The following is a 27,939-nucleotide window of genomic DNA, read 5'->3' as shown; positions in this document are numbered from 1 at the left end:
ATGGCAATTTATCTAGCATTTGGGGCAATGAGATTCAGTTCCACACAACCGAATTCTCCAGAAGTGAGTAAGAGTCATCCCCTCCCTCACTTGCTGTTTCCACCGTTTTCAGTGGAAGAATTTCTAATCTTAAAACACATGCTACCCAGTGGAAACGAACGACTGACACTCGGAGCTACATGATTATGTTCCCAAACAACCAGAAGGCTCAATCACCCAGACTGAACTTGTGCAATTCTTGGGTCTTTCTGTCACTGACAGCTGTCAGTATTTTGCAGCCTGGTGCAGTCAGAAGTCACTTCTAGCACAGACTAGAAGTTTATGTAAAACAAGAGTAAGTTGTTCTAAGTGGGAGTCTTTTTTGGGGGGGTAAGTATTATTGTAGATAATTCCCCCACAATTGGTTCTGGAATTGTGTCACTATTTACCCAGCCTTTAGCATGAGATCCTACCAGACTTCACAAATGTACATGTCCAGCTACTTTAACCATTATTCACCAAAAACGTTTAGCTTTTACTAAGAGAACAGACCCAGCAGTTAACTCCGTTTTGAAACATTTCAAATATTAAGTATTCTCAAGTCTTAAAATTGTACTTGTTTGTGTCACTGTCATTTTCTCCTTTCCAGAACTTTCCCTGCATGAGGAGACTAATGAATGTCACAAAGTGTACCCTGTATTCTCTGTAGCCAACATCTTATCAGACCCTAAATTGGTTCTTTCATATTGTCTGCTTCTCAAACCTCTGATTTTTCATCTGTATTAACATTTTTCACTCAAACCAACTGCACTACCATTCCTTTCTAGAAGTTAAACAGTGTAGCCGAAGTTCAGATGCAATCAGCTTCCCCGACTTCTCCTGCTTGCTTCTTTTCTAACTGCTATACAAGTAGAATTAAAAACGTAACTAAAGATTCTCGGCCTTTGGGTTACAGTATCTGCCAATGCTACACCTTCCACTACATCAAAGAACAGTCCCCTCTCTGTCTCCTCACTCTAGGCAAACCATGGGGCATTACGCAACATGTTTTCTAGAAGCCAGAACCCACCAGAGCTGTAAATTCCACTTTGGCTATATATCTCTGAGACCTATCTGAAATTCTTACGGTCTCCTAGAAAACTACTGTACCAGGCACCACCATATCCTGTGTTGCCCAAGACATAATCTGATTCCTGACAGCACCACATTAAAAACTCCAGACTATCTTGTGCTGAGGTTTGTAGCAAGCTGCTTACACCTGAGCAGAACAACCCGTCCTCCAGCGATCCGAAGGCGGACCCCAAGACTCAACAGAATTTCTCTGACATCAGTGTTGTACCTGGAAACTCAATACAGACGCTGCAGTCGCCTCCATAAATACATTCGCGTGTTATTTTAGAAAGGTCATTGAGTAAAAGGAGCACTCCCCCAGCAGGAGGGGAGAGAAAACACGGAAGCAGTTGAGTGTCCGGCTCCTGAAGGCATAGCTGCTGACCTCAGAACTGAGCACACGCAAAACCGTCTCTAGAAAGGCCCCCCTGCACCCCCCGAGTTCCACCGATGGCCAGATACAAATAAGATCCATGTTACCATTCCTACGTTCGGTATGTCGCCTAAGTACCGCCCCACTGCAAGCTTCCTAACGGCCAAAATGCGTCTGGTCATCTTCAGCGCACGGTGGCCGGGTGTCCCTCCCGCCCTCCCTTTTTAAAGGAACTTCTAATTTTCCGCCGCAGCCGGCAGGGCCCGTCCTTCGCCAACATGACAACAAAGGCTGCGAGCGAGCGGCGTCAGCCGGGTTCCGAGCCCCGGCGCATCGGGGTGTCCCCCCCGCCCCGGCCGCGGCGACCAGCGCGCCGCACCCCATCATTAGCCTCCTCGGGACTGACTCGGCCCGGCAGCAGCAGCCAACACCCCGGCCCCGGCCAAGTTCTCTCCCGGACCCCAGGGCCGCGGCATCCCCGGCCCCGCGCGGCCCAGGCCCCGGATGTGACGGCGCCGGCGCCCGCGGCGTTCGCCCCCCGGGACACGCGTGGCACAGGGTGGGGGCGAAGCCGGAAAGGCGGCCCGGGGTCCGCGGGGAGCGTCTCCCACCGCCCCGCCGGCCACCACGTACCCAAGTCAGGAGGCTCTCACACAGCTCCACCCGCTCCACCGACTCCACACTGAACATCTTTTTTTTCCCCCGCCGCTGCGCTCGGGGCTCGGCAAAGCCTCTCCGCCAGGCCAAGGCCAGGAAAACCGCCGCTGCCCGGGGTCGGGGTGGAGTCTGGAGGGTCCCGGCAGCAGCCGACCTGGCCTCTCCTCTGGTCCACCGCCTCTCCTGGGACCGGTCGCCTGCTGTCGCCCCGGCGCTGGCAGCCGCTCCGTACCGTCACCCCCGCGCCCCTCCTTCTGCGCGCCCCCGCGAGCGCGCCCGCCCGCCGCGCGCGCCCCGCCCCGAGCCCCGCCCACAGCCCGCGCACGCCCGGCGAGCTGCAGCGCGCAGCCGTGCTCCGCCGGGCCCGTCCCCGGCTCCGCCGCCGCCGCGCGCGCCCCCGCCGCAGGCCGCTGCGTGTCGCGACGCGCGCGCGCCCGTCTGTGGCCGGGCCTCCCGCTCGCGCCCTCACGGAAGCTCGCAGTGCGCGTGCGCCTGTGCCCACACTCTCCCCCACCCCCACCTCATGAGACTGGTGGCAGCTGGTGTTCGCCCGGGAAGGGTGGCGGGGCTGTCCCCGGAAACAGGCTCTGTCCTCTGTCACCGGGAGTTGGCGAGGTAGCTCCTCCGCGGTGGAGAGGTACGCGTCCCCTCTCCTCCCCACCCACCCGGGCCGCGGCCTCGGGCGTCCTGGGGCGCGTGGCCGGCCACGCCTCCGGATCTGGTCCGCGAGAGGGCGGGCGCCGCTGCCCGGGGTCGCTTCCCGGCTGCCCCAGATTCTTCAGGGCGGGCGAGTGGGATCGGAGCCGAGACCCCACTGTTTCCTCAGGATTCCCGGGGCTCGGCCCCAGCATCGCCCTGTTCCCGTCCGGAGTCGCCGGGAGGCAGTGGAAACGGGCTTGGTGGGCGTCTTGGAGGTGATAGGTGGGCTCGGCCGGCGGTGAGGAGAGCCTCGCTTTGCTTCCCGGGGTGGCTCGGAGTCCCGAACCCATGAAAACTTCACTTCTGATAGCAGAGGCTGTGTGCCGGCTCTCCAAGCCGTGAGCACCCCGTCGGTGGCCGGGGCCTGGCTCCTGTTCCGAGCCAGCTTCCCCTTCACGGCGAGGCGGGGCATTGGGTTCATCCCTGTCTCACCTTTTAGAGGCACGGTTCTCTTGTGTTGTGGCATGTGCGGAAAAGTGCATACAACATACGTGTGTAGAGAACAGTTAATAAAACACCCCATAGAAACACACGTTGCCAGCACCCTGAGGAGCTGTGCGCTTCTCAGTGGCTTGTGCCTTTCCTAGCGTAATTCCCTTCCGAATTTGACTGGTGGGATCATCGCAGGTGTATATGCATGCAATACAGTTTTTCCTTTGCTTATGTTGAAACCTGTGGCATCATATTATGGGGTTTGGGTGGTGTAACATTACTAATAGTTTAAATATGTGCCTCGCTGTTGGTAGTTTTCAGTATTGTCTGATATTCCATTGTGCGGATGTAACATTGTATCTATTGTCTACTGCTCTCTTTGGTTCCAGTTTGGGCTGCTCACACTAGTACTGTAAACCTTGTTTCTGGGTGCTGTAGTGCAAACCTGGAGTTTGCTTTCCATTCAGCCATGCCTTGGGGTCCTAGAAGGTTGGTTAGTTCTTAGAGCTTGCAGACAACCCCAAAATGTAGCCTTTCTAGGACACATCTTCGGTTTGGTTGGCAGTTCCTGGGGCCCTTCCTCTCTATTCCTGCTAACCATAGCTTTTCTCCTTGACTATTCCAAAAACCAGGGCAGCATTGCATGATGATTTCTGATGATGCCTCTCCCAGCCCTAGTGAACAGTCCATACAAGAAGATTTGTCCAGTTGTGAGTGTAAAAACAAATGGCCATGAGACTTTTCAGTGGTTTTTCAAATATTCCTTTCACCAGGGGCCAAGGAACCATTAGAAATTGTAATAGAAGAGTACTTCAAAAGTTCACAGAAAAGTGCAGGTTTATTTTGGTAGAGAAAGTGTTTTGGAATTCACATAACATTTTTCTTCCCCATAATGCATACTTTCCAAGTATTGAGAAAATAAAGTTGCAACACGGTAAACTTTTTTTCCAAAAGAGGTTTTTACTTATTTATTGAATTTTATTTCTTTTTATTTGAAGGGCAGACTTATAGAGAAAGGAGAGACAGAGAGAAAGATCTTCCAGTCACTAGTTTGCCCCCCAAATGTCCACAGTGGCCAGAGCTGAGCCAGTCTGAAGCCAGAAGCCAGGAGCTTCCTCCAGGTCTCCCATATGAGTAAAAGTTCCCAAGGCTGTGGGCCATCCCTGACTACTTTCCCAGGGAGCTGGATGGGAAGTGGAGCAACTGAGACAGGAACTGGCACCCATATGGGATCCTGGCATTTGGAGGTGATGGATTAGCCTATTGAGCCATGGCTAACTCAATGCTTTGATTTCCATTGTTCCAGGAGACTTTTGAAGTTTTCTCCTGGGTGTTGCAACTGCCCACGGATCTGTCAAACCAGAGTTCCTGCTTTGTGTGCTGGATTGTTTCTGTAGGATAGCTCTAACTCTCATGACCTACATCCATGTTAGGCAAGTGAAGGAAGTCACTAAGTGTATGTTTACAGATGTTAGCCTTGTTAGATGTTAGACTTGCAGGCAGCTTGTCTCACTGGCTTCCGCTGAAGGACTTGTGTTGTAGGAGGTGCCTTTGCCCCTGGCTGCCCAGGTGCTCAAGGCTGTGCCAGCTGACCCAAAGCCTCTTCTTTCAAGTCTGCTCACGCGCAGTCCTTTCACCCTGATATTGTGGTTTGCTTGGAGTGTCATTTTGTGGCTCCCTAATGTTAAAAGCTGCTTAGAGGTACAATCCCAGAAACCATATGGCCATCAGAGGTTTCTACCAAGGCTTGAGTGAAAAAACACTGTTTGTTTATTTGTTTTTGGTTCATTTAAGGGACTCCTTGAATTTCCTGTTTTTCTCTTGGTTTTTTTTTGGGGGGGGAGGGGGTTATTTTTTTTTTTTTTCCCTGTGTATGTGTTTCCTTCCCTGTAAGTTTTGGAGAAGGCCCAGGAGAGGGGAGTTGAGCTTGGTTTAGTTGTCTTCTTACTCTGGTTAGTTGGAGGCCAGTCCCTATCTACAGCTGTCGATCAGATTCAAGTGAAAAGTGTGGCACTGTTTCCATAGGTGGCCTACATTCCAGGGAACAAATACCTTAGAGCTTTGATTAAAGGCAGTTTGAAAGGCTCAATAGTGCAGCTGTGAGGAAAGGCAAGGCTAAGTATCCCACTTCCTTGACAGTTGTTAATAACAGTAATCATAATGTTACAGCACCCATTTACTGAGTCTATAAATTGTGCCAGCCAATAGGTTAAACACATTATCTTCATCATCTCATAAACTCAGTGTCACGGGAAACTACTGATTGAAGCCGGCGTCAGCAGAGGTGAAAGAGCTCAGCAGAGCAGTGTGCCAGTGTGAGCCTGCTGTGGCCAGAGCAGTGCAGTGTGCCAGTGTGAGCCTGCTGTGGCCAGAGCAGTGTGCCAGTGTGAGCCTGCTGTGGCCTGAGCAGTGTGCCAGTGTGAGCCTGCTGTGGCCAGAGCAACAAACAGGCAGGAGAGCTGGAAGCTGTTTGCTGCTGCCCCCTGCAGTGTATGTCTGCAGCCAGTCCATTTTGGGGTACAGCAGGTCTTCCTGTTGGTTATATTTGAGCCTCTGAGGGTTGGAGCTGGGGAGGTTGTACTGCTTTTAGCTTAGGAACTCACTCTAGAGTCCTGGGACAAGGAGACTTTGGGTGGGTGACAAAGTGGCAGCTTGGTGTGGTCCAACCACTTTACACTCAAACGGGCTTAAACTTCTTGTTAGTACACAGTTTCTAACTGCAAAGTTTATGCTTCTTCTTTACTATATGAAGCTACTCAGTAAAGCTTTTAGCCAACTAACCAACAACAAATCCAGTTCCCTAGGCTCGTATCAGTTGTGCTACCCGGTTTCCAAGATGCATGGCGTTGTGCTTCTATAAAGCTCAAAACAGTACTGAGAACTCTATTTCTGTGTTTGACAGAATTCCATGAAATAATACAAATAGGTATTCTTTACAAGCAGTAGGCAGTAACTGTGTTTCTGGGTGTCAGGCAAATGGCATTAGCTAGCTCTTGCAACCCATAAAATCCTGTGTGTTGCTCAAGGAATTAAGTTGTAGTTCCTGATGGAAAGGAATTTGTGATAGAGAAAGCTTGGCCATTGGTGGCAGTGTTTAGCAAGTGCCTGTTTGCCTTTCCCTGAGATCTTCAGAAGGCAGCAAGAAGCAATATGAATGCATGTCAAAGGCCTGGTTTGCATCTCAGGGCTGAAGCAAGTGCTGGCTTTACTTTATTGTCAAAGTATTGCATGCTCTAAAAGAATTCAAAATGTAGAACTGTATCCTAGAAAGGTGAAAATCTGGCTCTCCCAGGCCAGCTCCCTACTCCCAGCCACATTAGCCTCTGCTTTTTGTCTTGGTAGACTGTTTTCTATTCTGGAAGCTCTGAGTCAGTGAATATAGAGAAAGGCACTGAAGAAACCAAGTTCAACTGGGGATTTCTCATTTGGTAGAAAAATGGGAAATCCTGAAAGCCTAAGTGAAGTGGAGCTTAGATCTAATTTTCTATCCAACAAGCCCCTGCCTGGGCTTCAGAGCCTATGCAGTGGGACAAAATCAGCCGCACTGTCTTATTCTAGGTAAGCACTGGGTGGAAAACTGAAGTTGGAGTACCGAAGTGCCTATTGCTTTTGAAATTTAGTTTCAAAGTTGAGACATCAGTGTGGGTGCTGGGCATAGCAGTTAAGGCACTTGAGGGCCCTCATCAGGTACTGAAGTCTAGGTTTAGCACTCTGCCCTGCTTCCCATTCTGGCTTCCTGCTAATATGTACCCTAAGAGGCAGCAAGTGATGGTTCAGGGGGTTGGATCTCTGCCATATATGTGGGAAACTTGGATGGAATTTTTAGTCCCTGGAGTTAGCCCAACCCAGTCCCAGATTGTGGCATTTAGGTAGTGAAACAGTGGATAGGTCCTCTGCCTATCTCTTTCTGTCTTTCGTATAAAGAAAAATAACTTTAAAAATTTAAAGATTGAGGTACCATGTCACCTCAAGTAGGAAATTTTCATTTTGTTGTATATTCCCTATAATCTTAAATCAGATGAGTTTATTCCAAACTTAATAGGCGATATCATTTTTGAGGCTCTAGCTCCTACAGTTTTCTTTCTTTCTTAAGAGAAAAACTATGGCAAAAGTTGTACTATGGAAGCCCTGCACACATAGATCAAACAGTATTTTGTTCCCACCAGACAGTTCTAGGTTTGATTGGGATTTACACATGGTAAGAAAAAAAGCAGGTGACACCTGTGTCCCTTTTAGCAGCATTAAGAACTTCTGTTGGGCCCGGCGGCGTGGCCTAGCGGCTAAAGTCCTCGCCTTGAAAGCCCCGGGATCCCATATGGGTGCCGGTTCTAATCCCGGCAGCTCCACTTCCCATCCAGCTCCCTGCCTGTGGCCTGGGAAAGCAGTTGAGGACGGCCCAAAGCTTTGGGACCCTGCACCCGCGTGGGAGACCTGGAAGAAGTTCCTGGTCCCGGCATCGGATTGGCGCATACCGGCCTGTTGCAGCTCACTTGGGGAGTGAAACATCGGACAGAAGATCTTCCTCTCTGTCTCTCCTCCTCTCTATATATCCGGCTTTCCAATAATAATAAAATCTTTAAAAAAAAAAAAAAAAGAACTTCTGTAAAATCATGCAATTAACATGTGACCACCCAGTGTTAAGTAACCTGGATATTTTTTTTAATTAATTTTATTGCAAAGACAGATATAAAGAAAGAAGGAGACAAAAAGATCTTTTGTCTGTTAGTTCACTCATCAAGTGGCCACAAAGGCCTGAACTGAGCCAATCTGAAGCCAGGAGCCAGGAACCTCCTTGTCTCCGGTCTCCCATGTGAGTGCAGGGTCCCAGGGCTTTGGGCCATGCTCTGCTGCTTTCCCCTGCTACAAGCAGAGAGCTGGAAGGGAAGTGGAGCAGCCAGGACACAATCTGGTGCCAATATGGGAATCTGGCATGTGCAAGGCAAAGATTTGGCCACTAAGCCATTGTACAGGACTGAAGTATTGTGGATCTTTGGGCATAGAATATTTTAAGGGCATGCGACTGCATGGAAGTAATATATACGTAATAGTAACCAAACTTACACAGTAGAATTCAGATATATTGCCACTGATTATATCTGGATGGACACAGAAACAAATATTCATATTTGTAAACAAAAATACAAAGAAAGTAGTGAAACTGGCATAGCATAGAGGACAATATGAGTGGCAGTAATTACAACACTTGTATTGGGACAGTTACCTTCACTGCTGTTGGTTTGGTCTAATTCACACCACTCTGCAATAGTCAGGACAGCCTGAGGATCTTGACATGGAGATGAACATTTTGGTTAGCTGAGCTGATGCAGCTAATTGTCATGGTAGGACTTCTCACAACAGCTATAGCTTCTGCAAGAAGATAATATGAACTGACCACATGGCTCATCCCCATATTCTCTGAGGCTCTGGAGTTTCACTGGGGGATTTCTCTTCTCTTTTGCATAGAAAGGCTGACATTAGGCCCCTTTCCCTGAGTTCCCTGGTGTTTGCCCTCATGATGGGTGTTTGAACATTGTCATTGGCGAGTTCCTGATGACAGACTGTGACTGCGTGTAAAGCTGACGCAAGCTGCCTTTGCTCTGTTTCTTAGTTTAGGTGTTCATCAGAGGTCATTTCCTACTAGCAGCCAGTTCAGATGACTTTGACGCTCAAGAATCCTTTGTTTCGAAGTGCTCATCTGATTATTGGTGTTGGACAAAATTCATTATATAAATGCAGAACTTATTTTAATTGTTAACATCATACATATTTGAGTATTTCCTGTAGTTCTGTCTTATGTGTCTTTGAAGACTTCCCTTGCTCTGTAGGCTGCAGTGTGGTTGGCCTCTGTCCCTTCTGTCCACTGCATGTCCTCCTGGCTTGGCGCAGAGCCAGGAGGCTTCCCATGCCTTTCCCTTTGTCTTTATAACCAAGTGCAGCTTTAAAATGATTCCATAGTCCCAGCTGTCCAAAGAATTGTGAACCAGTAGCTGAACCTGGCTGCAGGTGACGCCAGTGGTTTTTAGTTTCTCAAACATCACAACTTTGACTGATTCCAATAGTTTTAGTATCGATAACAAAAGTCATATAATATAAATGTCTTTTACTCTTCAAATCACTAACATTCTAATTGCAAAAAGTGTTTGTTGGCTCCTACTGTGTGCAGGGCATATGCTGGGTAATATAAGAATATCTATTGAAGGCTGCAATGTGTATTTTTTCCCATTCATACAAGGTAATTCCCATAAGACACATACTCCGTGCTATGAGGGGGAAGAAGGATTTAATGTACTTGGGGAATTTTTTGGCTCTCAGGAGTAAGAAAATCGTACTTGGGCTAGAAAAATGTCTTTATTATTAAAATTAAAGGAGCTAAGTTTGAAGAAGAAAGTTTATTAAAAATCTTTTTGTTTTCTAAAAGATAAAAATGGATGATAAACTGTAATAACCACTGTTCATCTTAAAGGAAACAGAATTTTATAATCATCAAAATAGTGTGCCTGGGAAATTTTAAAGAACTAATTGATGTCATCACCCCTGGAGTTGAATTTAAGGCAACCTACCTTAAGAGGATGCTATGGGCCCGGCACAGTAGCCTCGCGGCTAAAGTCCCTACCTTGAACGCACCGGGATCCCATATGGGCACCGGTTCTAATTCAGGCAGCCCTGCTTTCCATTCAGCCCCCTGCTTGTGGCCTGGGAAAGCAGTCGAGGATGACCCAAAGCCTTGGGACCCTGCACCTGCATGGGAGACCCAGAAGAGGTTCCTGGCTCCTGGCTTCAACTTGGCTCAGCTCTGGCTGTTGTAGCCTCTTGAGGACTGAATCAATGTACAGAAGATCTTCTTCTCTGTCCTCCTCTCTGTATATCTGACTTTACAATAAAAATAAATCTTTTTTTTAGAGGATGCTACAAAACACTAATTTATTATTAGTTAAATTCCTTTTATGTTTCCACTGTGTTAATTTTAACTTCTGTCTTGTTTGTATTTTAGATTTGGAATGGCCAAATATCAAGGTGAAGTTCAGAGTTTGAAATTGGATGATGATTCAGTGATAGAAGGAGTAAGTGACCAAGTACTTGTGGCAGTTGTGGTCAGTTTCGCTTTGATTGCTACCCTGGTATATGCACTTTTCAGGTGAGAATAAAGGACAAAGGAACTGAAATATATTAAATGTTTCCCCGGGACATGGACTTTGAATGCTACTGATATATAATACTTGATATGCAAAACAGGATATCAGCGATGGCATATATGAGCTATGCAAAAAGATTATAGAAAAAAATAAGAAATAGGTTTATGGGGCTGGTGCTAAGCACAGCTAGGTATATACCAGGATGCTGACATCCTTCAGGGGCACAGGTTTTACATGTTGGCGACTTCTGATCCAGTTCTCTGCTAATGGCCTGCGAAAGAATTGGACAATAGCCCAAGTACTTGGACCTCTGCCAATCATGTGGGATACCCAGAAGAAGCTCCTGGCACTGGCCTGCGCCAGCACTAACCATTTTGTGTCCATCTGGAGAGTAAACCAGTGAGTGGAAGATATTGTGTTCTCTCTCTCTCTCTCTACCTCTGTAATTCTACTTCCAAAGAAATAATCTTTTTTTTTTTTAAAGAGAATAGTTTATACTGTTAAGAAATTTTGAAATTTGGGCCCAGCACAGTAGCCTAGCAGCTAAAATTCTCACCTAGCACATGCTGGGATCCCATATGGGCTCCGGTTCTAATCCCAGCATCCCTGCTTCCCATCCAGCTCCCTGCTTGTGGCCTAGGAAAGCAGTAGAGGATGACCCAAAGCCTTGGGACCCTGAACCCGTGTGGGAGACCCAGAAGAGCTCCTGGCTCCTGGCTTCGTATCAGCACAACTCCGGCCATTGTGGCAGCTTGGAGAATCATTGGACGGAAGATCTTCCTTAGAGTTATATCAAAATAAAAAAACAACTTTAAAAATGTTTTGAAATTTGTGCTTTGGAAAGGTCATAAAAATGTGCATTATGAAAAACCCTTGCATGCATGATTTTAGCAAATTGTATAAAAATAAACTTACAACAGCAAGTGTTGTGATGGAGCAAGTATAACTGCCAGCTGTGACTGCTCACTTTCCAGTCCAGCTCTCTGCTGATGGCCTGGGAAACCAGCAGGAGGAAGATGGCCCACAGGCTTGGCTACTGCCGTCACGTGGGAGACCCACACCAAGCTCCTGCTGCTGATTTGGGCCTGACCCAATCTAACCTTTGTGCCATCTGGGGCTTGAACCAACAAATGGAAGATCAGGCTCTGTCTTTCCCTCTTGGTGTAACTTTGCCTTTAAAATTAGTAAAATAGGTCTTTTTTCTAATAGCTTAAATTTCTTTTTTTTTTAAAGATTTATTTATTTTTTTATTACAAAGTCAGATATACAGAGAGGAGGAGAGACAGAGAGGAAGATCTTCTGTCCGATGATTCACTCCCCAAGTGACTGCAACGGCCGGTGCTGCGCCAATCTGAAGCTGCGAATCAGGAACCTCTTCCGGGTCTCCCATGCGGGTGCAGGGTCCCAAGGCTTTGGGCCGTCCTCGACTGCTTTCCCAGGCCACAAGCAGGGAGCTGGATGGGAAGTGGAGCTGCCGGGATTAGAACCGGCGCCCATATGGGATCCTAGTGCGTTCAAGGCGAGGACTTTAGCCACTAGGCCACGCCGCCAGGCTCCATAGCTTAAATTTCAATTCACATTTTTCATTAATTTTTTGAAATTTCCTTATATTTTTATTGGATTCTGAATATCCTGATTTTTCCTATCAACATTAGTTTTAATTTGGAAAGTCAGATATACAGAGAGGAGGAGAGACAGAGAATAAGATCTACCATCCGATGATTCACTCCCCAAGTGGCTGCAATGGCAGGATCTGAGTTGATCTGAAGCCAGGAGCCAGGAGCTTCTCCCGGGTCTCCCATGCGCTTCTCCCATGCAGGATCCCAAGGCTTTGGGCCGTCCTTGCCTGCCCTCCCAGTCCACATCCTATCAACATTTTAACACATAATGTTGGAGGTCATCATGCACATTTTAAACAAAATGTTAAATGGCTTTTTTTTTATTTGAAAGGCAGTTACAGAGAGAGAGAAAGATCAGTTGACCTTCCATTTTCTAGTTCATTTCCCAGATGTTTGCAAAAAGAAAAAAATTATGATTTCTATGTTTGAACAGCCAGGTACCTGAAAAGAAATTCTTTAAAATCCTATTTTTAACAAAATTAAGCAAGCAGGTAAAGGATCTGAAATTTCTAAAAAAAGGACTGGGGACAGCACCGGGGAGTAGCAAGCTTAGCCTCCACCTTGGGTGCTGGCATCCCTTACGGGTGCCAGTTTGAGTCAAAACTGTGCCACTTCTGATCCAGCTCTCTACTGATGGCCTGGCAAGGCAGCATAGGATGGTCCCAGTCCTTGGGGCCATGTGGAAAACCTGGAAGAAATTCCTAGCTCCTGGCTTCAGATCGTCCCATCTCTGACGATTGTAGCCATTTGAGGAGTGAACTAGCAGATGGAAGATCTCTGTGTCTCTCCTTCTTTCTCTATAACTCTGCCCTTAAAAAAAATCCTTAAAAAAAAAAAAGAAAAAACTAAAGACACAAGTAAATAAAATGATCTCACATGTTCATGGATTGAATGATTTTATTGTATTTGACCCCAAATATCTCAGGTAACAAAACAAAGACAGACAAATGGAATTTCATCAGACTGAAAAACTTCAGCACAGAAAGGGGAATAATCAACAGAGCGAAGTAGGCCACAGAGAAAATATTAGGACGTTGTACATCTCTGATAAGGGGTTAATATCTAAAATGTACAAGGAACTCAATTCCATAGCAAGAAAACAAACTGATTATAAAATGAGCAGAGGAGTCCTGCCAAGTGAAGCCTTAAATCCAAGGTCACAATAGAACATCTGAAATTCATTGCCAGGATCGCGATGTTACAGGAAGGGAGCGTGGAAGATGCACACAGGACCCTAAGCAAGTTCCTCACGATGGGCATGAACTGATGGTGGCAGTGCTAAGGGAAGCCTTCCTGCAGCTAGCAGAGGGAAGGCTCTGAAACCGTGGACATGACTCAAGCAGTGAACTTGGTGATGTGAGAGACTTTTACCAGGTCCATGGTGGAGCTGCTGAGGCCCATGGATAGAAGGATCAGTGTGAACACCTGGGTCCATTTTGGGTGTCCACTTTTGTTTTTCCAAGCCCATTTGCTATTATCTTTTCCTGCAATAAAGGTAACAAGTAAAAAAGAAGGCTTGTATATAAAGGACCATTTCTCCAAATAAGACATACAAATGGCTAGCAAGCATATTGTTCACCCATTTTTCACCAAGGAAATGCAGCTTAAAACCACAGTGAGGGCCCGGCACCGAGGCCTAGCGGCTAAAGTACTCACCTTAAACGCCCTGGGATCCCATATGGGCACCGGTTCTAATCCCGGGAGCTCCTCTTCCCATCCAGCTCCCTGCTTGTGGCCTGGGAAAGCAGTCGAGGACAGCCCAATGCATTGGGACCCTGCACCCGCATGGGAGACCGGAAGAGGTTCCTGATTCGCAGCTTCAGATCGGCACAACGCTGGCCGTGGTGGTCACTTGTGGAGAGAATCATGAGACGAAAGATCTTCCTCTCTGTCTCTCCTCCTCTCTGTATATCTGACTTTGTAATAAAATAAATAAATCTTTAAAAAAAAACAAACCACAGTGAGCTCTCTTAACGTCTGTGAAAATAGTTGTGTCCAGAAAGGTGGAAGATATGAACCTTGGGTTATGGTGCAGTGTGCAACACTGACTTCTCATGTGAGCACTGGTTCATCTCCTGCCTGCTCCAGTTCCAGTCCAGCTTCCTGCTCATGTGCCTGGGAAAGCGGTGAAAGAAGACCCAGATGCCTGGGCCCCTGCCACTCATATGGGAAACCTGGAGTTCCTGGCTGTGAGGCCATTTAGGGAGTACAACAGCAGATGCAGTATCTCTGTCTCTCATCTGTGTCATTCCCCCTCTCTCTGTGTAACTCTGACTTTCAAATATTAGCATAATATTAGTATTAGCATATGACCCGGCAATCACACTTGCAAGTATCTAGCCAAAGAAAATTAAATCAATATGTTAAAGCGATTTCTATGCAGCATGGTATGATATGGAATAAATGTAAGTGTGCCTCAGGAGATGAATGAATAAAGGAAATGTGTTATGTGTATACATGTACAATAGAATATCATTCAGCCTTAAAAAAGCAAAGCTGTCATTTCCAACAATATGGATGAACCTGGTGAACACAGTGCAAACTAAAACAAGTCAAGCTTGAAAAGATACTTCATGGTCTCACTTTTATGTAGAATCTGAAAGAACTGAATTGATAGAAGTACAGCCTGGAATAGAATGATGCTTTCCGGTGGCTAGGAGAAATTAGTCAAAGAATACCTGGGTCCATTTTGGGTGTCCGTTAGAACAAATGAGATGAAGAAGAAAGTATTAGCTTTTTTTAAAACAATTATTTTTGTTAAAGTCAAGATATTATTTCCATGACTTACTTTCTAATTTCCCTACTATGAATATTTATTATTTGCATAATAAACACTTTTCCCCCTCAGACTGAATTGATGTGAAGCCCTAACTAAAGAGTTTCCATTCAAACAATAACTGCTTATCTCTTCTCTCCCAGCTCCGATTAACCTCCTCTACTTCTTCTTGTAAATCATATGATATTTACCCTTTTTTTGTCTGGCTTATTTGACTTACCATAATCTTTTCAAAGTCTGTCTGTGTCGCAGTGGCTAGCCGCCTGGCTAAGGGGCTGGTCGCTGCCACCCACGTCGGGCTCCTCAGTTGAGTTGCCTGCTCCCTGTCGGCCTGGTCTGTTGAAGGAGTTGATGGGGGAAGCTAGCAGATGAGACTGTTCTTCCTCTCTTACCCTCTCTAATAAAAACTAAAACCCATTTACTCTGTACCGTGTGGCAGAACCCCATCGTTTTTATGACTAAATCCTATTTCATTGTATGTATATACTGCATTGTATTTATCCATTCATCTCTAAATAAGACATGGCTTTCCATCATTTGGCTGGTGCAAAGAACAATAGTGCATAAGTATTTGTTGTGAATCTCTGATTTCAGATGGAATTTCATGGCTATATGGCAATTAAGTTAAACTTTTTTTAAAAAGGTTTGTTTTTATTTGGAAGGCACAATCACAAAGAGAAGAAGAGGCAGAGAAATATCTTCCATCCGCTGGTTCACTCATGAAACAGCTGCAATGGCTGGAGCTGAGCTGATCCAGGATACAGGAGCCTCTTCCAGATCTCGCACATAGGTGCAGGATCCTAAGGACTTGAGCCATCTTCCTCTGCTTTTCCAGGCCATAAGCAGGGAGCTGGATCAGAAGTGGACCAGCTGTGATGAGAACCGGTGCCCATATGGGATGCCGGTGCTAACAGGTAGAGGATTAGCCTATTAAGCCATCACACCAGCCCCAATCATATTGAACTTTCTGAGGAACTTCCAGACTGTTCTCCACAGCAGTTCCCTGTTTCTCATTTCGACCAGAAAAGCATGAAGCTTCTATTTTCTCAGTATCCTTGCAAATACTTGTTATTTACTGTTTTGTTTTTTATGATAGCCATTCTCAAGGGACTGAAGTAGTATCCCACTGTGGTTTAATAATTTTTAAAAATGTATGTATCTAAGAAGCAGAGACAGGAGAGAGATCGAGAGAGCCCACCCACTGGTTCGTTCTCCAGACGCCCACGATGACTGAGTGGCTGAGACTAAGGCAGGAAGTCAGGAGCTCAGGCCACTCAGCCCATGTGGGTGGCAGGAATCAGCTGCTTGAGCAGTGAACACTGCCTTGGAAGGTGTGCAGCAGCAGATAGCTGGAATCAGGAGCCAGACAGAGCAAGGTGAGCCCGGTACTCTGATGTGGGCGTAGACTAAACCCTGGCTATGGTTTTCACTTTCCATTTTTGTATCACTGAGGCTGAACATCATTTCATATGCTCACTGGCTACTTTGAACATTTTTAGATTGTGAGGTTTACTTTTTTGTCTTTGAGTTATATAAATGTCCTTTATATATTCTTATATTTTTAGCAGATACATGATGGAAAAATATTTTCTCACATTGTATGAATCGTAAGTCTTTGATAATGTCCTTTGATGTGCTAAGCTTTTACTTTTAATGAAGTCCACCTGCTTTTTTTTGTTGTGACTTTTGCTTAAGAAATAATAAGATTTATTTTATTTTTATTTGAAAGGGACAGTTACAGAGAGGAGAGACAGAAAAAGAGAGGTATTTCATCCTGTGGGTCACTCCCCAAATGGCCACAATGGCCAGAGCTGGACTGATCCAAAACCTGGAGTCAGGAGATTCTTCTGGGTCTTTCACATAGGTGCAGAGATCTGAAGACTTGAGCTATTCTGCTCTGCTTTCCTAGACTGTAACAGGGAGCTGGATCAGAAGTGGAGTATTCAGGACTTGAACCTGCATCCATATGGTATGCCAGCACCACAGCCAGAAGCCCAGCCTACTAGGCCATGGTACCAGCCCCTTTCTTGTGCTCTTGGCCTCACTTTAGAAATCACTGACTATTCCAAAAATTTGGAAAAAAATTGCATAGTTTTAACTCTTAAATTCAGTTCATATTTTGAATTAATTTGTGCATATGATATGAACCTAAGGGGCCAATTTCATTCTTTCGCATGTGGATAAGTAGTTTTACCAGGACCATTGGTTGGAAGTATGCCTTCCTAGTGAGTGATCCTGGCATACTTGGCAAAAGTCAAATACATGTCCAGTGCCCTGGCTCAACAACCTAATCATACACCTGCAGGTGCCAGCATCAGTTTAAGAACGGGCTAGTGTTCTAACTGCTCCACTGCTCAGTTGACTCCCTTCTTATAGCCTGGTAAAGCAGCAGGGGATGACGCCAGTACTTGGTGCCTTGCAGCCACATGGGAGACCTGGAAGAAGCTCCTGGCTTCCAGCTTTGGATCAGCTCAGCTCTGGCTATTGTGGCCATTTGGGGCGTGAATCAGCAGACGGAAGATTTTTCTGTTTGTAAATCTCCCTTTAAATAAAAATAAATGTCTAAAAAAAAAGCCAAATGTCTTTGGGCTGTTGGAACTGGTCACCATGGACTGGATTGGATGCCTTGGTATTTACCTCTCACAGCTCTAGAGGCTGGGTGAGATCAAGGTATTAGGGATCTGGTTTCTGACAAAGACCGTTTCCTGGTTTACAGATTGGCTGTTTCCTTACTGTAGATTCATGAGGCAGGCTCACCCATGTCTGTTCTAATAAGGGCATTAAGCTTATCATGAAGGCACAGCTGTCCTGACCCAGTTACTTCCCGAAGGTCTCATCTCCACACACCACTATTCTGTGAATTTGGTGCGGGATACAAACACGTAGTTCATGGCAGCTGTGTAGGTCAGAGCTGTTTCCTAGGCTCTGCTTTCTACCCCGTTGGTTTCTGTATCCTCATGACAGTACCACTCTTTAGTGTAGATTTCTAGTGATTTTCTTTTTTCTTTAAAGATTTATTTTATTTTTTATTACAAAGTCAGATATACAGAGAGGAGGAGAGACAGAGAGGAAGATCTTCTGTCTGATGATTCACTCCCCAAGTGACTGCCACGGCCGGTGCTGCACCGATACGAAGCCAGGAACCAGGAACCTCTTCCGGGTCTCCCATGTGGGTGCAGGGTTCCAAAACTTTGGGCTGCCCTCGACTGCTTTCCCAGGCCACAAGCAGGGAGCTGGATGGGAAGTGAAGCTGCCGGGATTAGAACCGGCGCACATATGGAATCCCAGGGCGTTCAAGGTGAGGACTTTAGCCACTAGGCCACGCCGCCGGGCCCAATTTCTAGTGATTTTCAAACCAGTGATTGTTGGCTCTCATAGTTTCATTCTTTTTCAAAATTGTTTTGCTGATTTGGGAGTTCCTTGAGATTTCATAGGATGTTCAGAATGATTTTTTTCTTCTGCAAAACAGGGATTTTGATAGGAGCTTTGAGTCTATAAGTATATGGCTTTGGGTGGTATTTTGTTTTTCAAGAACATTGTCTCTGAACAGAATTTCTTTCCATTTGTGTGGGGTTTTTTTCAACTATTATTAATTTGTTCTCTCTTTTTAAAAGATTTATGTATTTTTATTGGAAAAGCAGATATACAGAAAGGAGGAGAGACAGAGAGGAAGATCTTCCATCTGATGGTTCACTCCCCAAGTGGATGCAATGGCTGCAGCTGAGCTGATCCAAAGCCAGGAGCCAGGAACCTTTTCTCGGTCTCCCATGTGGGTGTAGCGTTCAAGGATCTGGGCCATCCTCTCCTGCTTTCCCAGGTCACAGGCAGGGAGCTGGATGGGAAGCGGGGCCACTAGGATATGAACTGGCGGCCATATGGGATCCCAGTGTGTGCAAGGCAAGGACTTTAGCCACTAGGCTACTGTGCCTGGCTCACACATTTGTATGTTTTGATTCAAACTTTCTGTGACAAGGCTTAGGTATCATTTTCCCCTCTTCGATCAGAGGTTCCTAGCTCTTTTCCAAGGCTTGCATACAACTTAAATGTTTGCTAATTCTAGTTTTTCCTTTCACAAAACAAAGAAGGAGCATAAAATGTTGGAAAATATGGCAGCAACAAATATACAAATATACTGGAGCCACCACTGTCTTTGGCATCTTACTTTAGCCCAACTTGAGGTCAAATGTCCTGTCATTTTATCATAGCTAATATGATCGTATGTTCTAGATATTCTCTAGTGTGGGTTTTAGTTTACTTTAAAATCATCCCATTGTTTAAGAAGTTTTTAGTTCTGTACTCATAGCTGCCAATCATATTTAATTACCTGAACTATACTTTGGGCTGTTCTTTTTTTTTTTTGGCTCTACTTTGATTTCTCAGATATTCTAACAGATCTAAGAAATCCTACATCTTCACTTTTTTGGAAAGAAGCCAAATTAAAGAATTTCTGCTCACAAGGTTCATGCCTATACTGTGAAAAATAGGCACTTTTTTTTTTTTTAAATGAGAAAAAGATAGTTTTCCAGTCTGAAAGTCTGGAAAATTGGGTCCAGCACAATAGCGTAGTGGTTAAAGTCCTTGCCTTTAATGTGCCAGGATCCCATATGGATGCTGGTTCTAGTCCCAGAGACCCCACTTCCCATCCAGCTCCCTGCCTATGGCCTAGGAAAGCAATCGAGGACGACCCAAAGCCTTGGGACCCTGAACCCTCATGGGAGACCCGGAAGAAGCTCCTGGCTCCTGGCTTTGGATTGGCTCAGCTCCAGCCGTTGCAGCCACTTGAGGAGTGAACCATCAGACAGAAAACCTTCCTCTCCGTGTCTCCTCCTCTGTCTCTGTATATCTGCCTTTCAGATAAAAATGCATAAATCTTTAAAAAGAAAAAAAAAAGAAAGTCTGGAAAGTTGCCATTTAGCTGGATAGTCACCAGTATTTAAGGTGAACAGTGAGATGCTTCCTATGTTAGGTTGTTAATACTTTGCATTTACATAGAGATGTCTTCCTTTTATACATCACTTATTCACTCAGAAGAATGTAACATTTTTAAAGATTTATTTTTATTTTTATTGGAAAGTCAGATATACATAGGAGGAGAGAGGCAATCGCAATAATTGGGGAGCATTTAAAGTCATTTCCTTATATCTTTGTATACTTTTATTAGATACTTGACTTTGATGTCCTCTCTGAACTAATGCTTTTTTTAAAATTTGCACTTTGTAGTAGAAATGGTATAATCACAGCACATATTTTTAAAATTATCTCTAACACATTAGGATATTTGGGTTCTTAGTCTGTTGGATATGGCTTAGCCAGAAAGTCAAAGTCAGGGTTCTTTTATAAACTCACCCAGGGATTCTGTAGACTTAGAACATTATTGTGATAGAACTTTTAGATCTGAAGAAATAATCTATAGCCAAGTTAGATTAAGCTGTAGCTCACATTTAGAACTTTGTTATTTCCCTATTACCTGACCACAGACTTCTAATTTTGAATTCTCCTATACCTTATCCCATATGTTTATACCAGCCACTAGCTTCTTGTCTTTGAGTCTCCATTATAATTGTTAATGTTAAGATATTAGTAGTATGTTTCATTTTTTTGCATCTCTACATGTATAATCTTAGTTTCTGCTCGCTCCCCTTTCCCTCATACTTAAAAAGAGCCATAATTAGGTATGGGAAAGTGTTCAGATGTCAAATAATACAGCTGCTTATTTTTTAAGGAATTCCACTAAAGAAATACGTGCATTTATTGCTCTTCAATAATGTTTAAGAAATATTTTTAAATGTCATAAATAGAAAAATACGCATCTCGGGCCTGGCACAGTAGCCTAGTGGTTAATTCCTCATCTTGAACACACTGCTAGGATCCCATTTGGATGCCGGTTCTAATCCCAGCTGTCCCACTTCCCATCCAGCTTCCTGCTTGTGGCCTGGGAAAGCAGACAAGGACGGCCTAAAGCCTTGAGACCCTGTACCCACATGGGAGACCCGGAAGAGGCTCCTGGCTTCAGATTGGCTCAGCTCTGGCCATTGCAGCCTCTTGGGGAGTGAATCATTGGATGGAAAATCTTTCTCCCTGTCTCTCCTTTCTCTGTATATCTGACTTTATAATAAAAATAAATAAATCTTTAAAATTATATATGCATCTCCAGGATTCCAGATCCCTGGATTTAGTCATCAGCAGTTAAATCTAAAATAAGCCATTGATCAGAGGTCTCTCCAGAACTTGCCCTAGGGCCCAGCACAGAAACCTAGCGGCTCAGGTCTTCGCCTTGCATGTGCTTTGATCCCATAGGGGCACTGGTTCATATCCCAGCTGCTCCACTTCCCTTCCAGCTCCCTGCTTGTGGCTTGGGAAAGCAGTAGAGGATGGCCCAAAACCAGGGGACCCTGCACCTGTGTCAGAAACCCAGAAGAGGTTCCTGGCTTCAGATTGGCTCAGCTTCTGCAATTGTGGCCATTTGGAAAGTGAACCAGCAAACAGAAGCTCTTTCTCTCTCTCTCTCTCTCCCCTTCTCTCTGTAAATCTGACTTTCCAATAAAAATAAGTAAATCTTTAAAAAAAGAACTTGCCCTAAATAGTCTGGAAAGTAGGTACAGAACCCTGCAGCTGGAATACACTTGTATAGTATCACAGTTGTTTATTAAATCACAAGGATTTCTGAGTGAACAATTAGGTTCAATAAAATGTGAACTCATCTCAGAGTATTTTATATTAAAGGTTTATTGTATTTTGTTTAACAGAAATGTACATCAGAACATTCACCCAGAAAACCAAGAGCTGGTAAGGGTACTTCGAGAACAACTTCAGACAGAACAGGTACTGCTCCCTAAAGATGTGTGTTTCTGTCACTGCGTAAGTGTACCTCACAATGAAACAGTTGTTATTGATCATAAAGATGGGCTTCCTTGCAGCTTCAAATTACCTAGCCTCATTCTCCTGACTGTAATTTCACATCATACAACTTGATTGCTCTTATCAGTTCATGTTATCTTTGTTAACTTTTAAGGTTAAAGACAACAATTTTTCTCCTATTTGTGTAGACAAAATCACTGTTTAACTGGCCTTAGTGAAACATAGTGGAGAAACTCTAAAATCAATTTCCTTAAGATCTATGAAGAATTGACTAAAAGAGATGACTTTAAAAAAAAAATAGTCCCCCGCCCACTTTTTCTTCCATGTTCAAAGGTAACACAGCTTGTGAGATAACGAAGAAAACTTTTCTTCTTTGCCTTTTTGGTTTTCACCAAACTTCTAAGAACCAGAAATGTATTGTCCTTTATGACAATACATGTCCTATATTGCACACATTCAGGCCAAAATGGCTAACATCAAGAACAAAAATTAAAAATTGCTTTCCTGTCTGATTAACTTTAGTTCCACTGAAGGTTTTATAGTTTTTCCAGTTACCAAATAATTTTTGAACATCCACCATGTGCCAGACATTGTTGTAGGCATTGATAGATGTGAGCTAAACAGATAAAACCTCCTAGCCTCACCGAAATGTATTGCTATAAGTATTTAATCACATTAGTAGTATTCTGTTCCAGAATTACTATCAGTAATTCATGTTGGGAGAGTTTTAATAAGCACGGTGATTTTGCAACCTATCTTATTTAATCTCTAGGCATGATCAGTTAGGTAGCTATACTGATTCTCATTAATGTGTTGGATTAACGTTTGTTTAAACGTGCAGTAGTAATTGTGGGAGTAGGTCTGCCTCTGCAGGAGTCCCTGATTTCTTCGTAGCACTGTTCCATTCATTCACCTTATGCCTTCCTTCCAACATGACCTATATCTGTTAGTGTTCGAATAAAGCTGTTAATTTAACTTATTCTGTGTTGTTAAAAAATGATTGCCACTAGCCACATGTGGAGATTTAAACTAGTGCTAATGTTAAATCCAGTTTAAAAGTCAGGGCTTTAGTTCCAGTGAGCATTTCTAGTACTACACAAAACTGGCTGCCAAATGGAAAGCACAGATTAAGATTTCCATTAGTGCAGCAAGTTCTATTGCACAGAACTGGCAAGTGAGGTTTTTGTCAGTATGTACCAAATATTAATGAAGAAGAGGCATGTTAGGTACGATACATTTTTCTTTTTCATATCATTAAAACTGGCATAAATGACCAAAATACCAGCCTTCCTAGAAAATAGTTTAGCATTTATTGTTCAACTACTGCACTGGCTCAGCCTTGTGCTTCTCAGAATAATGTATTTATCCCAGGAGTCAAAGAGAAACTCATGAGTTAATCTGAGTGTTAGCTTTCTACTTGTTCAAGTTGCAAGATGGAAACAGGCAGTGTATATGAGACCAGCACTGTAGCTTCATAGCTTTATCAAAATTTTAAAACTTTAAACTATGACAGTCTTAAGCTTGCCTAGGATTGCATGTTACTGATTTTGTCCTTAAATGTCACTTAGCAGGAGGTTACTTTGGAAACTCTGAGGTGTACATGTGTACATGTTTCTTTACCAGGATGCCCCTGCTGCTGCCCGACAGCAATTCTATACTGACATGTACTGTCCAATCTGTTTACATCAAGCCTCCTTCCCCGTTGAGACAAACTGTGGACACCTTTTCTGTGGTAAGCAAAAAGTGCTTTGACCCATGTGTGCATCTGGTGAGAGTCTTAATTCTCCCCTTATCACATTTTGTCTTTCATCAGTAGGGTAATCTGATATTCTCTTTTCGTGAATCAAGTGTACTTAGCATATGATATAGTAAATTATGTAATTTAATATGTATATTCTCTTTAGTATGTAATTTATCATCTGTTAAATCAGTGATTTAAAAAAAAACGAATTGTTCAGCTTCTCAATATCCAGAAACATGAGTTTCTTTGAATAGTAATCCAAATATAATTAGTAGTCTTAGGGCCTCACTGCATCTCTCCTTGTTCATCTCTTTCTGGTAGTTTCATTCTCTAAGATTTTTTTTTTAATTGTTAAGTCAGATTTACAGAGAGTAAAAGAGACAGAGGGAAAGATTCGTTGCTGATTCACTCCCCAAATGGCTGCAGTGGCTGGAGCTGAGCCTATCTGAAACCAGGAGCCAGGGGCTTCTTCTGGGTCTCCTATGTGGGTGCAGGATCCTGAGGCTTTGAGCCATCCTCTACTGCTTTCCCAGGCCATGAACCAGCGTCCATATGGGATCCTGGTGCATGTGAGGAGAGGACTTTAGTCACTGTGCTACTGTGCTGGGCCCAATTCCATTTATTCTTTATCCTTACCAAGGCAAGAAAATTCTTCCTTCAGAAACCCTCCCTGAGAGCTTCCCATAACTGTCCTATCTTTGAGTTACTGTAAAAGTTGCTAGTTTCTCTTTGTAGCTTCAAGAGAGTTAAAGGATAGCAAGAAATTCAAAGTGTACTTGAAACTACATAGTATCATTACTTTCAGAAAAATATTGTGGTGAATGATATTTCATTGTTTAGTGGTGCCATGCAAGAGTCGGGGAGACAGTTATTACAAACCTACATGTGCTAGACACTTCACTTCATCTCATGTAATCCCATAATTGGGGAAACTGGGCTCAGAAATCTCACCAAGTCTCATTCAGCTGCTCGGTAAATAGAGCCCCATTTTAAACTTAGGTTTGTCTGAAACTCTTACTTCCAATTCTGCTTTATGTGACCTATGCATGGCATATATAACAAAAAGACTCAGCCAATAGCTGAATTGTCCAATCACTACACATTTTTATGTTTTTTATAAATCTTTTTTTTAAGATTTTATTTTTATTGCAAAGTCAGATAGGAGGAGAGAGAGAGAGAGAGAGAGAGAGAGAGAGAGAAAGAAAGATCTTCCATCCAATGATTCACTCCCCAAGTGACTGCAACGGCCAGAGCTGAGCTGATCCGAAGCCGGGATCCTGGAACTTCTTTTGGGTCTCCCACATGGGTACAGGGTCTCAAGGTTTTGGGGCATCCTTGACTGCTTTCCCAGGCCACAAGCAGGAAGCTGGATGGGAATTGGAGCTGCTGGGATTAGAACTGGCACCCATATGGGATCCCGGTGCGTTCAAGGCCAGGACTTTAGCCACTAGTCCACTGCACCGGGCCCTACACTTATTTTTATTTATCAGTAATGTTTTTTCTATTTGAATGAGTATGTTCAAGATAGGATCTTAATTGTGACAAAAATGCACCAGATTTTCACACAAAGATTTAAAACTTAACACACAATGATCCTGTAAATTGGTTTCTCCCTTGTGTATCTTTGTCCAACTTCATCACAAAATTCTTATTTATTTGAGAAACAGAAAGATATCTGCCATCCATTGATCAACTGCCCAGATGTGCACAATTTGGGACTTGGCTAGGCTGAACCTAGTGGCTGGGAATTCAGTCCAGCTGTTCCATGTGGATGGTAAGCACCCAATTATTTGAAGCAACATCTGCTGTCTCCCAGGGTGCACATTAGCAGGAAACTGGAATCTGGACTGGATGAAACTCAAGCCTAGGCATTTGGATATGGAATGCAGGTGCCCCAGGTGGCGGCTTAACAGTTGTGCAGTCACTCCATCACAGAATTCTCAGATACAGTGAGTTTTATTATTTGTGTTGGGAGTGACAGAAGTATTTCAAATACATACCTTGCAATGCAGGGTTTTCTATAGCTTGTGCTTATTTAGTAATTGAGTCCCATTATTGTTTTATTCCATCGTTTCAACCTCTTCCCTAAAGATTTTTTTTTGCCTGAGTGACTAACTAATTAGAAAATATTGTTTTCAGTTTAATTATCTTGTTGAGAATGTTATTGAGCAGAAAAAGAATAGAAGACTGGGTAGGGAGAAGGACATGACTATCATAGAAGGCAGATGTTGTCGTGCCACAAAGCCTCTGGTAGTCCTCCCTCTCCACCTGGCACTGTCCTCTCCTGAGCCTGGAGGTGGTGTTGGCCATGCGTTGGCAGAGCGCTTACTCCACACAGAGGTATGCACAGTCAGTGCAGTTTGCCAGGTGACACCAGCCTGTTTGCCAACCCAGGCTTAGGTAATACACTGAGTGGACAGTCCTGCCCACTGAAGGACTGACTGTGTTGCACTCTGATATCCTGCTGTTAGACACTTTGATTTAGTGTCTGTACATTCAGAATTGTAAAACAAAGCCAGTGATTCAGCTTCTCAATAAACAGAAATACATTTTTGAATAGCTGTTTAAGTAGATTCAGGTATGCATGAATTTCAAAAATTCTGCCCAAAGCAAACTTATCTTTTAATTCCATTTTGTGCAAACTTTTTGGAACACCCTCCTGTTAAGAGCACTTCCTATATGTAGCACCACAGTTCTGTTCCATTACAGTGAACCAAGAGAAGTAGCAGCAACTACTTATTGTTTTTATAATCTGTATTAGTTTAATGCTCCAGCAGTTATGTGAGGTCTTATGCCCATCTGTAAACAGACTCAAAAATATTATGACCTAGATGGGCGTTACAGAGTCATCTCCCCACCATCTGATTCAGGTAGATACACCTTCATGGAGGGGGGAGTTAAGACAGAGGAGCATGTCACACTTAAAACAGCATATGTGTATGAACTGGAATATTTGATATTACAGAGCTAGTTTTTCAGTGCAGGCTAAACTGGCCATTACATAATTTGGAAAACAAGAACACCTGTGTCTTAACTTATGGACAAAAAATGTGGGACTAAATGAGTCAAAACACAATGAGTTCTTGGATGAAAAGGTTGCAGACAAATAAGTCTCAGATGTTCTGTATAGTAATAATACTAACAGATGAGGAAGTTTTGCTTTTGTACTTCTTCCATGCAAGCAGGTTGCTCAGAGCGCTTCCTAAACAATGTTTAGCTAGCAGTACTTTATGAGAGGAAATACATCCAGCAGAGACTCATCGTTAAGTTGGTGAACAAGTAGTTCCCGGCAGTTGCTGTGATGTCCAGTTGAGATAGTCCCTGCTTAGCTCATCTGCTTGCCCCCAGCATCCTCTCACAGCATCTGTTTCTGCCTCTGGCCTTTGTTTTTGTCTCTCACGTGTCCTCTCACCTATGTTCTCTGCCTATCTAAATCTCACCTTTCCTGCAAAGTTCACATCCTTTATCCTCTGCAAGTTCCTCCCCAATGCATCCTCCTCTGTACTCTTTTTGTACTTAAAAGTTAATAATATATATTTCAAAAACTAATTACTTTCCAGTTGATTTCAATGTGTTACCTTGATCTGCTCAGATAGCTTTTATTTGTTTTGCATTCTAAACCTTATCTAGAGGAATAAAAAGAAGGGTCACAGGTAGGCAAGAGTAGGAGCACAAAGGTGGGGGCAGCTTTAAGGTGCAGGCAGCTTTAAGGTGCATCGGGTCAAGCTGCTGCCTGCAAAGCCATCATCCCATATCAGCGACCATTTCAAGTTCTGGCTGCTCCATTTCCAATCGAGCTCCTTGCTAATGTGCCTGGGAAAGCAACAGGTGGTGACTGAAGTTCTTGGGCTCCTGTACTCATGTGGGAAACCTAGATGGAGTGCCAGGCTGTGGACGAACCCCGCCCCAGCCATTATGGTTGGGAGATGAACTGGCAGGTGGAAGATTCTCTCATTTTCTGTCTCTGGGGATGAATCAGCAGAAGGAAGATTATCTCTCTCTCTAATTCTCTCCCTTCCTCTGCTTCTCTCCCTCTCTGGAACTCTGCCTTTCAAATAAATAACTATTTTTTTAAAGATTTATTTATTCATTTATTGTAAAGTCAGATCTACAGAGAAGATCTTTTGTACACTGATTTACTCCCCAAGTGGCCACAACAGCTGGAGCTGAGCCTATCTGAAGCCAGGAGCTTCTTCTGGATCTCCCATGTGGGCACAGGGTCCCAAGGCTTTGGGCTATTCTCTACTGCTTTCCCAGGCCACAGGCAGGGAGCCAGATGGAAAGTGGAGCTGTGGAGCTGCCTGGATTAGAACTGGTCCTATATGGGATCCTGGCACACACAAGGCAAGGAATTCAGCCACTAGGTCATCGTGCCAGACCCTATAAATAGCTATTTTTTGAAAATTCATCCATCTCAGGGGTCTGGCTTTAGGGTCTGATTTCTGCTTTACATGTTTAAAAAAAATACAAAGAGGGAAGCAGCATTTAACCAAGTGATTAAGACCCCCCACATCCCACATCAGAGTTCTTGGGTTCATTTCTTGACTCTTATTAACCTTGGC

The 27,939-nt window shown here is 44.1% G+C and overlaps 2 protein-coding genes across 4 annotated transcripts in view; one reads left to right on the top strand and one right to left on the bottom strand.

Moving 5' to 3' along the window:
- Positions 1-2,378, bottom strand: part of HOOK3 (hook microtubule tethering protein 3) — a 95,897-nt gene extending 93,519 nt beyond the window's left edge. Inside the window, exon 1 of the mRNA XM_058669815.1 lies at positions 2,096-2,378. Within this exon, the coding sequence (XP_058525798.1) occupies positions 2,096-2,152 (57 nt within the window). The 5' untranslated portion in view covers positions 2,153-2,378. The remainder of the gene's footprint in view (positions 1-2,095) is intronic.
- Positions 2,379-2,585: 207 nt separating this feature from the next.
- Positions 2,586-27,939, top strand: part of RNF170 (ring finger protein 170) — a 41,963-nt gene continuing 16,609 nt past the window's right edge. The window contains exons 1-4 of one of the 3 annotated variants that reach the window (XM_012929109.3): positions 2,586-2,756; positions 10,242-10,311; positions 21,525-21,600; positions 23,260-23,368. In XM_012929109.3, the coding sequence (XP_012784563.1) occupies positions 23,299-23,368 (70 nt within the window). In that variant the 5' untranslated portion in view covers positions 2,586-2,756; positions 10,242-10,311; positions 21,525-21,600; positions 23,260-23,298. Of the gene's footprint in view, positions 2,757-2,835; positions 3,041-10,241; positions 10,386-21,524; positions 21,601-23,259; positions 23,369-27,939 lie in introns of those variants that run through there. The other 2 variants (XM_004592713.4, XM_058669817.1) reach the window with 2 other exon arrangements.

The sequence above is a fragment of the Ochotona princeps genome, chromosome 11 (assembly GCF_030435755.1).
Source record: "Ochotona princeps isolate mOchPri1 chromosome 11, mOchPri1.hap1, whole genome shotgun sequence".
Classification (NCBI taxonomy): domain Eukaryota; kingdom Metazoa; phylum Chordata; class Mammalia; order Lagomorpha; family Ochotonidae; genus Ochotona; species Ochotona princeps.
The sequence above is the reverse complement of the archived record's forward strand: the minus strand, read 5'-3'. Positions and strand labels throughout refer to the sequence as shown.